Source organism: Falco biarmicus, chromosome 10, assembly GCF_023638135.1.
Source record: "Falco biarmicus isolate bFalBia1 chromosome 10, bFalBia1.pri, whole genome shotgun sequence".
Lineage (NCBI taxonomy): Eukaryota > Metazoa > Chordata > Aves > Falconiformes > Falconidae > Falco > Falco biarmicus.
Window position 1 is genome coordinate 30,708,560 of NC_079297.1, and position 14,390 is coordinate 30,722,949.

General features: G+C 45.6%; 1 protein-coding gene across 1 annotated transcript in view; it reads right to left on the reverse strand.

The window, feature by feature from the left end:
• Positions 1–12,518, reverse strand: part of TUB (TUB bipartite transcription factor) — a 164,889-nt gene extending 152,371 nt beyond the window's left edge. The window contains exon 1 of the mRNA XM_056353733.1: positions 12,174–12,518. Coding sequence (XP_056209708.1) covers positions 12,174–12,229 — 56 coding nt within the window. The 5' untranslated portion in view covers positions 12,230–12,518. The remainder of the gene's footprint in view (positions 1–12,173) is intronic.
• Between the last annotated feature and the right edge of the window lie 1,872 nt (positions 12,519–14,390).

A 14,390-nucleotide genomic window follows, 5' to 3' on the forward strand; every position in this document is an offset into this window, starting at 1 on the left:
ACCAAAAAACCAAGCTAAGTCAAAGATAAATGCATAGCTTCCCCAAACAAGCAGGTTTATCACAGCAGGAACAGCACTCAGCATCACCCTGCATCCCCTATTCAGGGCTGTTCCCACAGCACAGCTCCCCCAGGCTGGGTAGGAACACTTCACATGAAACAAGCAGAAAAAACACAGCAGAGCACCTATACTTGTTAATCAACGATGAGATTTTACCTAAATAACTGGATTTTTGTGTGCTGAGATGGGAATAGATTCAACTTGTCTCCCACACATACAGCATCCTTACGTTTGACTCTTAATTCAGTATCTCATTGGATTACATTAGCAAATCTACAGCACAATCAAGAAAACAGAAAAGCCTTGCTGCAATGGATAAGGAAAACAAATGATTCTGCTTTTGCAGGCATTCTATCCTAATTACATTTTAAACCAACCTATTAGTCCATGAAGTTTTTCCAGTGAATGAATCAAATGTACATAACATATGGTAAAGATACTACAGTGAAAAAAACCAGATTTAGGTTACCATATTTGATGTTCAATTGCCTGCCTAGGCACAGACATGTTTGTTTGGGATGCTTACAGTCCCAGCCTGCCCAGGAGGATGCCTGTTAGATAAATTTTGGTTTCACTTACTCAGGAGCACTAGAGTGCTGCACGTGGCAAGGCCAGTATTCCCCTTCGCCTCATAGGCAGCCAAGAGCTGATGGCCCATGGGAGACAGTAAGTATCAGGAAAATCACTGCCTTCCCTCCCAGCCTCCCAAACAAAAGGCAGTGTATTTGCAATTAATGATACCATATTTGCGATGATGTATTTAATAATCCCTATAGTCAGACTGTAGCTCAACCCTAGGAACTCCAAAAATTATGAACAGAAATAGCTGTGGCTTAGCCTCAGCTCCCTTGCAAAAAGCAGCCCACCTGCACCAGGAACTGATGGGAGGGGTGCACCTTTGCAGAAAGCACAATTCAGACACTAACAAAAGCAGTGCAGTACTGTATGGTTGCTCATTTTTCATAAAAGAAAGCAAATAATATCTGCGTGATACAGCTCCTTCCAAATACAAGTGGACAGTGGGAGCAAAAGCTCTGGCTTTTAACAAGTCTGGAACATTAAATATCAGCTCTGATTTAAGGCCAGTTCCTACTTTTTAGCCCAAATTTCCTTTTCTTGCTATATATACACATATATTCCAAGCATGAGTAAACTACCTTGGATCTCAGTTTACCCATTGCTTCAGGAATCATTTCACATTTGCAAAAGGATGAATGAAAATAGCCTAGAGTCTGATATGAACATCTTTGACTGTAGTATTCAACATCCTGTGCTCCCCAAGCTAATCCTCTTACTGTGATTAGCAGAAGAACAGAAAGGTTGTAAGGAGGGACTTAAAGGGGCTTTGGCGTCAGCCTGGGTTCATAGCCCAGGATGGCTCCTATGCTTCTTGCGTGAGTGGCCCAAACTGAATTTCAAAATCCCCACTGACTAAATGCAATCAGTGGATTTCTAGGAAGGTGAGAAGAAAAATAAAGCATGCCTGAGAGAAAAAGGAGTTTATACAGTGTGCAGTCAGGGTGAAAGAAGTGAAATTTTTTTGGTGGTGTGGGTGATGCATTTACTGGAAAACCATGGCAGCGTGTCTGTGCACACCGGAGAACACACCTGGGAAGCAAACCACAGCCACCTTCAGCATACAGGGCAAAATCACAGCTTCCAGGAGAAGGTGACACTTTCCATCAGTGTCTGGATTTTAAGCCTGTTTGAAGCACAGTATGTCATGCAAGGAGAGTTACGCGAATACCTTAAAAGCTTCTGTTCACACTGTTTGTTGGCTCCCAGCCCCAGTCCCATTGCTTCCCAGTTCCCTTGCAGTATTTACCCATTACTCACTCATCGCTAATAAGACTATAGACTATCCATTATTTAGAAAGTTATATTTTCAGAAATCTGCATCGTGCAAGTCAGCTCTTCTGAGATTCATTTAGACCCATCTAATTAAAATCAACTAAATCCCCTGGCCACACACATCATTCTTGGTAGCCAGCAGTGATTCACCTGCACATAAAAATCAACTCACCTGCTCTGCGGTGAGACACAGCAGCTGTTTAATAATGAACAGCTACCAGTTTCCCTACTGGCCCCCCTCTTTATTTCCTTCTTCAAATTTATCTGCACCTTCCTACCAAAAAGTCTGTTTGGGTCTGAATGTACTGTTTCACAATACAGATGATAACTTCATTCTGAAAACTGGTTATGAAGCCTAGGTTTCATTACTTCTTCCTAAAGCTAGCCAAGGTATATTAAAGAGCAGAGCACTTTTTTTGTTCTACCTAAGATGTTAAATTAACTTGAAGCGGCAACTTCAGCTTGGGAAAGCCCACCATTTGTACTTCAATAGTCCTACTTGGGAAAAAAACCCAAACCAACAGGAGAAAATAAAGTACAAATGCAGTTCTACTATTAGAAAAACAAGCATCTTGCAGATAGGCAAAACAGTCTGTGTGGAGATGGCCTCTCCTGAATTACTACTTGATTAAATATCCCCTGCTAAGTCCCTCTGGACAGCTTTCTTACGCAGCCCCAGACTTGCAGAGAAGCAGAGCTCTGTGGAAGCACCTTTAAGCAGCCAGACAAATTCCCTGTGTTTTGGTAGGATTTTAGGTTACAGCTCTGCAAAATAATCTGCAAGAACATACACAGAAAAGCCACATTAATGCTTAGTACTTCAGGAGTCCTAGCAGAAGATGTTTAACCTGGATTTTTGAGTAGGATTTTAAAGTTGGAAAAGTTTAACTTAAGGAAGTATGTTTTAAAAGATTGCCAGCAAAGTCTGTAAGGACAGGAGTGAATCTAGGTAAACTTGCACTGTTGAACAGGAACAGATCAATAGTTAACACTGATATCTATGTCATCAGTGCCTGTAGGGGCTATAAGGAACTATTCCATCCTGCAAAATATAGCCGGCTGTGTTCACAGACAGCAAAAATGCACAGCATGAAGGAGGATGCTGGTGGTGGTGCATGTGAGATTTCAAAATAAACCAGACTTTCCGAAACAGAAGAGCACTATCTCTGGAATAACAGCATCTAAGTATGACTGGAAGACTATTGCCACACATCTTGTTTCTCTAAGGACCCACAAATTGGTGCAGGAATTTGAACTGACACATTTACCTGAACAGCAATGGATATATGACACAGTGTGGCAGTTTGTCAGAGTAATATGACCATAACATAACATAGTACCAGCAGGATAAAAGGAAACAAACGCGCATCGCTGCAAGCTTATAAAAACAAGAAATTATTTTTTTTTTTCCAGTGAGGTAACTTACCTGGATGATCATCCATGTAGTAGACTCCTGGAGACAAATTACAATTTATAAAACACTTTTGAAATTGGTTTTGAGCCGATTTGTTGTCATTTTACAGTTCAAAGACCTGCTCTCCTCTGGAAGCATCTTTGGTTTTGTACCAACTGTTGAAGTCTTCCCCTGTTCTTGACCTTGGCATTCAAGAATTTCAGATATATTTAAGTGTTCACTAACATCCCTCTCTTCTACAAATACAGGTGACTGCTGGCAGAACTCAGTCTGGTCATCTTAAGGGCTCATGATATACTTATTTTCCACAGACAAACAACACTCAGCAGGTATAAATGGATATTATTTGCTGGTCTGGGGCACTTGGTGTTAGCCAGGGCACCAGTGACCCTCTTCCATGTGAGCACTGAGCCCTTCTCCTTGCAGGTTCCACTTGCTGGGATGTGCCCCACATCTGCTGGAAGTACTGCACTTGTTACTAGCCAGGGGCACAAAGCCAAAGGCAATGGGCTTTCAGGGTGCTGGAAAGATAAACCAGCTGCCACCCCTCTTTCAACCTTCTCTAGAAAGTTAAGGATGTATTGAAACACAGAGGTGCTTATTAACTTGATGAACATGACTGCACGAGGCTATGGTTTTAGCCCAGTGGCATGACATTTGAAATGGACTCACAGACCCTACCTACTTGGGTACAGCATTAAAAAAAAGATTAGCTTTGGCCTTTGCAAAGAACAGAATGAACTGAATAATAAATTTTTCTGTTCTTGCAGAAACACCCCCTAAAACCAGTGATGAGCAAGCTTCCCCAAACCTCATCAACCTGCCAAAGCTGTGTGCACCACTGCTTGCCAGCTGGCTGCATGTGCAGCACTTGCCATGTGCTACTGTGTTGACAGTCAGGATTGCCTTTCTGTCCAGATTAATTTCTGAAGGGGGAAAACCCTCTCTGCTGGTTTTCAGTCATGAACTTTATTTCTCAGGCTTCCATTAGTAGTGACATTTACATAAATTCTGTATCAGAGAGAGAAAAGTTTTTATGAGAATGCAGATCAGAAGAGACATGGTTGATTTTTCTTTAGGATATGATATAAAGCTGAAAACTGCAGTGAGAACACAAAGAGTATCTGATAGTTCAGAGCTGCGATGTTCAGTCTTCCTGGTATGACGCACATATTCAGGCACAGAAGAGACTGTCAATTTTGTGCCCCAGCACTGAAGATGAGGCACTTAGCATGTATTTTAGACGTGATAACAAAAGGCATTCACAAAGAGCGTGCAATAAGACCAAAGAAAAGGAAAGAGAAACATGCTAATAAGAAATACTAGAGCAGCATTTCTTATGACATACCACATGCCCTTCTCTTTATGGCCATTTATGCTGGTTTCCTATTGCCCCTTCTAACCTGAAGAGATGCTTGAGTTGGCTTTATGGTTCAAGAGAAACCTGGAACACAGGTTTTAAGCATAAAGCTTTACAGAGGTCTTGGAACTTTTACAGAGGTCTACAAATGCACTGACAAAAGATATATATATTTGTTTCTATTTTTCTCTCCAGCTCCTTCTAAAAGAAATCTTGTTGCAAGATTTGTTAATGAGAATTTGTTAATGAGCTCTCTGACCATGAAGAAAGGACCATCAACACAATGCTGAGATGATTTGCTATATTGCCCTTCATTCTTCATATTTAGAGACTATACTGCTCACCTCATATCTTCACAAAGAAAAAATTTACAGTTTTAATAGCATGTCTTTTAAAACTAGTTTAAACCTAAGAATTCCTGCTAGGGTCCCTGCCCCTCCTCCCCCCCGCCCCCCCCAAACAAACAAACAAACAAACAAAACCCACAACAAAAAACAACCCAGAAAAAAACCCCAAACAAAACAAAAACCCAAACCCCAAAGCAGAAATACATTTCTGTCATGATAGAAGAATTATAGCTAAACATGTGGGGGTAACAGTAGATGGCATTCCACATCCCACTTCAACCCCCAGAGCAGATCTATAGAAGATCTGCAGAAGCAGGTCTGTATTGTGCGACAATACCTTCAAGCACTGAAGCTCCCCACTTAGTTTCACTGGTATTTGAGAGAAGTGGTATCGCTGGTGCTCAGCCAAAACCAGAAATACTCAAAGCTAAATTGCAGCGAGACATAAAGGAAAACTAAGATTGATGAGGAGGCAGCCACTAAACAGAGGAATTGTGTTTTTGATGTTTGTTGATGTGGAGGTCGGGGACCACAGTCCAATTCTCGATAGAGCGCACAGTCTTGCGCTACCATCCCTGGGAACCTGCCCACTGAAAACTTGAGATGGGGTGTCAAGTTTTACACACCAGCGATGTCTGTTGATTGCTATGGCCCAGCTTGTGCACTTCTACATAAAAAATGAATAATGAAATGACTGACAACATACAAGTAACATCTTCCAGGCAGAGTCGTCTCTTTAGTGATTGTCTCTTACTGTAAATTCTTAACTAATGTGTTACATACTATGGATAAATGAAAGATCAGCTGTAACAGCGGCTTCCACTTAAAAACTTACCCTTTTCTCTCATTGCTGAGCTGCTGGCTGTAATATTTACTGCTCCAAACACAATTCTTATGTTCATTAGGTTTGCACCACTGTACGTGAGCCAAGTAGGTTTAAAATTTTTTCTCAGGCTTCTTCTGTTTAAGAAGCTTTAAAATTTCTTCTTCAGCAAAGTGGGAGCTGAAGTTTTCTCTCCTACACCTCTCTGCCAGGCTGTCACAAGCCACCACGCAGTCTCTGGAGAATTCATACACCCCAAGGATATGCTGCCAACCAACGCAAAACATTCATCCTTAGCATGGGAGGATGCACATGAACACACCCGCAGATCTTTCCACGCGTCTTGACTCAAGAAAGGAAACATCATTCCCAAACTCTAGGTTCTCCTGTGTAACTGATATTATGATACTTCATTATGAAAGAAAAATAAAGACCAGATTTCCAGCAAACTAAATGTGCAACATTGCTATGTAAATCCTCATAAATTTGTCTGTTACACGGATGTTTTATTCTGCTTTCACTTGAGAGCTGACTGATTCTACCTCTCCTTTTGTCCCATAGAACAATTTCCACTTCTTTTCCATCCAGGTGCTTTGTCCAATGACTACAGCTATAAAGGTATCTACTCCAGGAGGAAACCACCTAAAGACGCAAGATGGCAGAGGAGAGAAGGGTGGTAGTGGCCAAGGGACTCCCTCCTCAACCATCTTCCTCAACATGCTACCTCCCCTTAAGAGCAGACTTAGCAGTAGCTACCAACAGAGGTTCAGGGCATCATGTGCCACCCATCTCCTGACAGCAGATCAGCATGCAGTGCTTGAGATGGTGCTGCTGCGAATGGAGAGTGGAGCTGCTCTTCAGCGTAGTCAAAATGCACTCACTGCAGCAAGCCTAGGAAGGTAAGAAGTGTACCTGCATGCTTCAGGATTTCACAGCCGCTATTTCAAAGAAGAGAAGGAAAAAGAAATTACAGTTTCCTTAAGAAAGCCCTTTTGGGGTGAAGTTTGGAGGACACCCGCCATTTACTCATTGATGACAGCATGTTCCAAAAAAGATAAAGGTAGAGAAGTTTAAAAACCTTCACACAAGATTTAAGATTGAAACCCTCAAACACCCTGACCCAAATGCACAGTCATAGCTTTCAACACAGAATAAAAAAAGGTAAAACAGAAATCGCAGCTTCAAAAGGAAGCCATGAACGATGCTGATATCCAGAACATAGCAAAGATACAGATTAATAGAAAAAACTTTTCAGCTATCTCCAACAGTTGAAACTTCCTGGGAGTAAGTTCCCCAAAATATACTTCCAAACGCTAACAGTAAAGCCTACATTAATCGTAGCATGCTAATTTGTGAGCCCAGTACGGCTGAACTAAAGCTCTCCAGGAAAATACAGAAGATAAGCATGGAAATGAAGCGAAGAGAATAGAGGAGAAAAATGGTGAATGCATTGGTCTCAGGAAGAATTGTGAACAAGGAAGGAAGAAACTGCGGCTTTTACCGTCTCCACAGCTTGCATTTTCTTGTGGTTTGTCGGGTTATTAAAAAAAAAAAAAAAAAGCAAAAAAAAAAGCAACACTAACCTCTCTGTTCACATATAGGTATAATCTGCAGGCTACCCATTCCTGCTGCTGCAAAACTTTCTACTGCTACCACAGAAAATCCTTCTGGACTAGCCATTCAGTTGTGACCCTCATCGTAAGAGCTATGCACAGGCCACTGACACCTGAAAAACCTTGAAAAATCATACAGTCCACTGCTGCCTTGCACAGTCTTCCCAAATGCGTCCTGGAGATTCCCAGTCTACAGTATTTGCCCCTATATTTGATTTCAAACTTGCCTCCTGTGTCCATGAGCTGACTGAATTCTGCACGCTTTCCTAAACGGTGCCTCCCCAGAGCTTGGATTTAACTACGTCCATGGTATCAGAGCTCCCTCAGACCTTCACAAGCACCATTTTGAACTTCAGCAGTCAAATCTGAGTGGTGCTGTTGAGAGTTAGTTTTCAGTCCGCCTGGTCTCTAGCTGCTGGAACTGCTATGAAGGACTCAGGTGGCTCAGTTCACGAGAATGTCTCTGCAGTCTTATACCAGCCAAAACCTGTTCTCCATTTTCACCTTCCTATCATATTAATGACTCTCCTCTCTGAGCTTCCATTTCCACCAGGGTACAACAGGAAGCACTGTTTAAAACCTCCACTTGCCACCTCCCTTTCCAGAGAGTGCCAGCACAAGGAGGCTTTTGAACGCCCCATCTTCTGCTGCTCATTTCACTCCTGACATTGGATGTTTTCAGTAACTGTTTGGCTGCAAGTTGCCTAGAGGAAGTCAGCTTCACACGGCATTCAAGTCCTACCTGCGGGCACCACCAGCAACTGCCACAGCACACAGCAGAGCCCCTTAAAAGTGAGAGTCCCTGAATACAGACCATGAACTCCTACGGGAATGCATCAGTCCCAAAGAAAGTACTACCTGGTGGCTCTTAAGCCCACGTGGGCAATATTTAAAATCAGCGAACTGGGATGGGTGAACACTTCCTGAAGAGCTTGATGGGGAAATGCTCTACTAGTCCCTGTGTGGCATCCGCAAGAGTGAGGTGCTGCACAGCCCCCAGACAAAGCTGTGGAGTGGCAAGAGTGCTGATGGGCAGCAGCCCAGCTGCCAAAACCTGTGCCAGCACTGAAAACCAAGAACATGAGAAAGGGCAGGTTTGGGTCTTCTCTGGAAGACAAGCATTTCTGCACTCCTGGGGGCCATAGGTACGGTGAGCAGGTAACACATTGCTCAGGAGGAAAAGAAACAGAATAGAAATGCGTAGTAGTTGTCCAGAAAAGAGGGTATCACTGAGAGCAGAGAGTGAAAGAGCGGTGTTATCCTTCTCTAGGAACTAGCTGGTTGACTGCAGAAGTCCTGAGTGTTTTTAGGACCTTCATAATATACCTAGTATTTGTTTAAATTGCTGCCTATTCCCTGCTTTCGGCTGGCAACGTTCAGAGTCACAAGGAAATTATCACAGCACTGAAACGGGAGGAAGGGAAAGATATGCCCAAGACAAGACTGGCTTTTTAGGAAGGCCAACAAGTCAGACATGGAAATGCCACATGTGATCTTTAACAGGCTTTTTATATTGTACCTGTTTCCTTTTCACATACGCACTGGTGTAGTTGGGGGAGGGGGGAAGCTTTCCTTTGGTTAGGAGAGCAGCTGAAGTGAACTTTGTTGAACAGTCTCCTCTCATTGCGTGGGGCTCCCTCACCTCAAGTTTCACAGCCAGTGTTTGGACTTGTTCTTCATTGCACAAACTACCCGCGCAGGAATGAGCGGTGGGTTTCCTGTAGAGAAGTTCTGTGCATCCAGTCTGAGGAAGGATCACAATCACAGGGCCAAATGCTGAGATACACAATAAATGCCAGACAAGCCCCACTAGAAAAAACATCTGCATACTGCACATCAGTGCTTTAATCTGCAAGGCACATGCTTGGCCATTTAAAAGGGACACAGCAACTCCCCGCCTTTCCATGGGTTTCTACCATCACGCGTCTTAGAGAGTCCAGAGGCCACAACCTCTGTTTCATGCACTTCATCTGATTCAACTGACATCGAGCATTTTTTAAAATTATAGATGCAATTGGATTTATAAAGGCAGCACCTGCTCCATCGGCCCTGTCCCTCTATAACTGCAATGCTGATTCATGGGGACAAACATCAAGAGGAGAAACCTGGGTGTGCATCAGCAGGAGCAGTCACTAGCTTTTGCACGGCGCTCAGCTGTTCCTGGTGCTGCCCCACATGTCTGTGCAGACAGGTATGTTTCTAGACCCCTCCTAACTCCAAGGAAATAGAGGAGGGAACAAGCAAAAAAGCACAGTGACTTTTGCAGGTCATGCCGTAATGAGTAACAGAGTTAAGAACTGGAAATATTATGGGTTTTTACCCCCCCAAAAAAAATCAGTTATGCTCTCTTTGCTGCCAGCTGATGTTGGAATAACCCCAGCCCTAAACCCCAGCTATGACGTTTCGTGCGCACTGGTGAGGAGGAATAAGCCAAGCATCATCACGTGGTTTCACAGGACTTTTGTAAATGACGTAAGAGTCTTTACCTCTGCTTTGCAAGCAGCAGCATTTCTTGCCCAAGGTTACAAGTGTCCCTTGAGGAAGGAGCAAATTACATTGTTTAACTTGACTAGCAAAGCTCCTACAACCCGCTACACTGAGGCGCAACTCTCATGAAATCTTGCAAGAACCGCATGTTCCCATGCAAGCCCCAACAGTCAAGTAAGCAGCCGGGGGAGGGTCTCAGCCTGTGGGGCTTTGCCTGAGCCTGCAGGTCGGAAAGGCATCCCACCCCCTGCTGGAGCAGGGCCCAGCAGGGAAAGCCCATGTCCCTGGGCTTCGGCACACACCGCAGATGCTCAAAGATCCTCAAAAAGAGTTCCCCCCCTGGCAGAAAGTTCATCCAAATCCTTTTCCTGTCATTGCTCACTGAGACCGAAGATGGGGCTGTGAACGCACTTCAAACTCAAATGGCAAGGCAGCCACTAGGGTTTGGGATACGAAAGAGGTAGCTCCTTCTGTCGTGGGCCTGGGCACAAGAGGCGTGTGGGAGGACAGGCTCAGCGTGCAAGAACAACTCCACACCGTTTTTTAGAAAGGGAAGACTATAAGTAAAAGCAGCCATTCACTACTTAGCCTCTCAGCACTGAAAAATATATAGTATGCAGGTATTGGTTCATGGAGCTTGGATTTAGTGGGGAAAATATAAAAATCTGGAAACTGGTCACGAAGAAACCACCCTGGGCACTGAAATATTGCATTTCTCCACCCCCCCCCCCCCAGGTGCAGCATGAAAGCCAAGCAGGGTAGACACGAGTGCAGTACATCTCCTGGGTGTAAGGCTAATAAACAGCAATCAGCAACTTCTCTGTCACGGTAAGGAAGACTGAAAACTGGAGAAATACATGGCAAGCAATACATAAGGTTAAATCAGAATGCGATAGCACTGGGAGAAAGCATCCAAGAGGAGGTTTTATGAAATATCCGGATTGTTTACTGCAGGGTTAGGATATCAAAACTACTGCAAACTTGGACTGCATGGGACAGACCTGAGCACTACAGGGTCTCAATGCTGCAGTTGCTGAAGATGTAGCATCAGACAGAAAGCATCCTCTGTGTGGGAGAATATATGCATAAAACCACAGCTTGTTGTATAACTCAGCTTTGCATATACATAAACATATACACATGTTTTCCAAAGATGACACTGTTCCCATTGCCACCTCTGTATGTATCTGTATACATTTTCTGCTGAGGAAATATGAATGTACTGAAAATGAGTTAAACTCACTAGATGTACATATAAACCATATAAAGCCATGCACCTGGGAAGCGTGGGCGACACTGAATATGTGTTTAAGCACTGAAAACCACTTCCAAAGGTTATTTCTTCAGAATATTGAGGTGGCTTGCAGTAGTGATTCAGTGAGATGCTAACACTGCTTAGCATCTAGCCCCATTTCAGGATTTCAGGTGTAACATTTATACAGACAAAAAGTGAAAGGAAAAAAAAATAGTATGAAGGTTGTTTTTATTTTTAATCCAGGCTCAAAGAACCTGAGAACCTGTCAGTCACAACCATGAATCACATAAAAGCAAGGCTAGCGCTACAATAATTTTCCATTCCCTGGAAGAGAAAAAACACACATACATAGTTGCATCTTGATATGAAACGGTGTGAATATTTCAGCTGTCTCAGTGAGACACCTAATTCAGCCCTCTTAGCTCTGTGGTACTTGGGTTGCACACAGCATTCCTTACAGCTCTTGCTTGAAAATACCACTCTTCAGGCACATCCTGGCTCCCTGGCCCCTTCCTGTCCTAAGCATTAGTTTGTATTTGTAGGAAACATCTAGGCGAGGGCTTTGAATGGCAGTTACTAGAGATCCCCTTTCAGAAGTCTAGGTGACTGCTCAGGCAATCACTGCATCTCAGTTGCCCTGCTCGGAGGAGAGAGCCGGGGAACCTTTGTGCTGTACTGCTCGGGGCTGGCAGCAGCCCCTGGTCTTGCCACAGCAGGGCAAAACTACCACCCTGGTTTCCAGACAAACGCCTACTAAAAAACAGCAAACACCACTGCTCGAGTCGCCGAGACCCGGGTGCCTCAGGTGTCTTTCCGACAGTAAAAGCGGCATAAGTATAGGTTTATGCTTTCCTGAAGAGGGCTCTCCGTCTCAGTTTATATAAACAGCTTGCCAGTCTTGCAGTATTAGAAAGGAAAAGGAAAAAAAAAAGAAACAACAAACCAAAACAAGATAGACGATACCTGTTGTAACTCCATCTACTGTAAGACATGGTCCTGTTGCTGCCAACACCATCCATCTCCGTCTCCGCTACGACACTTCCAGCATTGCTCGCCTCCCGCAGGCACTGGCTGCCACTCTTGGAAATCAGGCTCCTGCCTGAAGACAGGCCCACCACCGGGATGCGGGCAGACGCCTCCGGCCTTGCACGGCGGCGGGGCCAAAATTCACCACCGAGCAGTGGCTTCTCATCGAGCTCTGGATGCACGGAGCAAACCACTGCCCTCGCTGCGGGGGGGGGGGGGGGGAGGGATGAAGGGCTGGGGAGGCTCCCGGGGTCCCTGCCAAGGGGACCGGCAGCAGGATGCTCTCAGCCACCCGGCAGACACAAAGGCACTCAGCTAATAAACTGGAGCAAGAGTGCTAAGCTGCTTAAGAGATACTCAGCGAAGCTGCGCTCAGGAGAAGCGGCTTGTACGCCTCCTGCTCCAGCACACACGCTTGCTTTATTTATTTATTTATTCTGGTTGCCACAGATACGGGTCCATCGCTCTGACATCAGCCATCTCCTACCCCGCTGCGGGTCCCTGAGTGTCGCCAACATGATCTTCTAGGCAGACAGCGATCACGTCCCCTGCGTGCAGGGGCAGCGTTAGGAGCCAGCCATGGCTCGGCAGCTCCGCAGGATCACCTCCCCGCCGGGGACACGGCCCCACTGCACCTCCTGCTGCAGCCCCTGCACCTGACCGGCCAGTGCACAGACTTCAGGGGTCACTAAGAGTACAGCAAAAATGCTTCACATCCCCCACTTAGTCACTAGTTTTGCACAGTGCACAGCCCCAGTTTGCCCCAGAGCCAGGGCATCAGCATGATGCCCATTCAGCCTCAACATGACTCTCTCCGAGTGCAGGTCTCGGGCGCAAGACTGAGCACCAAGCCACGCTTCATGGCTCCTGCCCACATTTCCCCAGCGGCGACCAGCGATGTTCAGTGTTGGGGCCTGTGCTGAGGACCTGGGGGTCTCCCACAAAGGCATTTCTCACCCCTGCCAGCTGCAGGCAGCACCGGGTCTGCTCTGCTCCCCAGTGCCAATGCCTGCCCACTGGTGAGTGACAGACCTTGCTTGCTCACCGAGTGTTTTCTGATCAGTTCTGAGACCCTCAATACAAGGGGACTGTGTGACAGTAGTTCAAACTGAACCACTTTACACACACACACACACACCCTAAACCTACCAAAAACATTCCTTCAAATTCCCTTACGGTTTTCCTTTCAGAAAAGAAAAAAGAAAGTTCACCAGAACCTGTGCCGCATCTCTGCTTTCTTAAGACGCTTTATTACAGGTCTTCATTACACCTTCAAACTGTGCAGTGGTTTCTTGCATTTGCTCTTAAAATATTTCCTTGCCAGCAGCTTCCCAGTGCCACACATTTGTGAGGTTTGGCTGGCGAGGCGCACAGCTGTACGACAGGCACACAGAGACAGCTGGATCGTGACCCTCTGGACGGGTGCCCTTCATCGCTCCTACCAGCGTTTGGCTGGCGGCACAGATCTCAAAAGCAAGCCTTACTGATGATGCTCGGTAGACACTCCCAGGACGAGGACATCCGCAGGGTCAGGAGCAGACAGGCACAGGTTTATCTCTCCAGAAGCGTGTTCAGAGCTGCCCAGAGCTCCCAGTGCACAGCTATGCTCAGGGCATTGCATGGCCCCAGGGCCCCACGCTCTGCCCTACCATCCACTCCTGATTTAAGGGGACAGAGCTTCCCAACAGCCCGTAACACCACGGGCAGGCACAGGGGGCTGCGCTGAGGAGTTGGCCATACCTTGCCCAAGAGAGATGCTACCAGAAACAGTGCTAGGTCAGCACAGTCAGCCCCAGGGTGACCCAGGATGCCTACGTACATGCATAGGGAATGGGAGGCCTGCTTCCAAACCTTTCCCAGCCAGCCTCAGCTCTTTGGCCCGTGTTAGCATCTCCTGGCCCCTTACCCTCTCTGCAAGGCCAACCAGGTGCCAGACCCTGCTCTTAAGCTGTATGACGCTCTCCCAGCTCCTAAGGGTAAGATCTCCCAGGAGAAGTTACCAAAACTCCCAAACATACATAAGTAAGGACTGGAAGGAACTTGGGTTAATCAGGACCAGTCCCCCATCTTACAAGCAACTCTGTCTGATGAGTGGTTTCAGGCTGAAGCTCCAGAGGCTGGAGAGGCTGGTAGTGAAGAGCTCCTAGAGCTCCA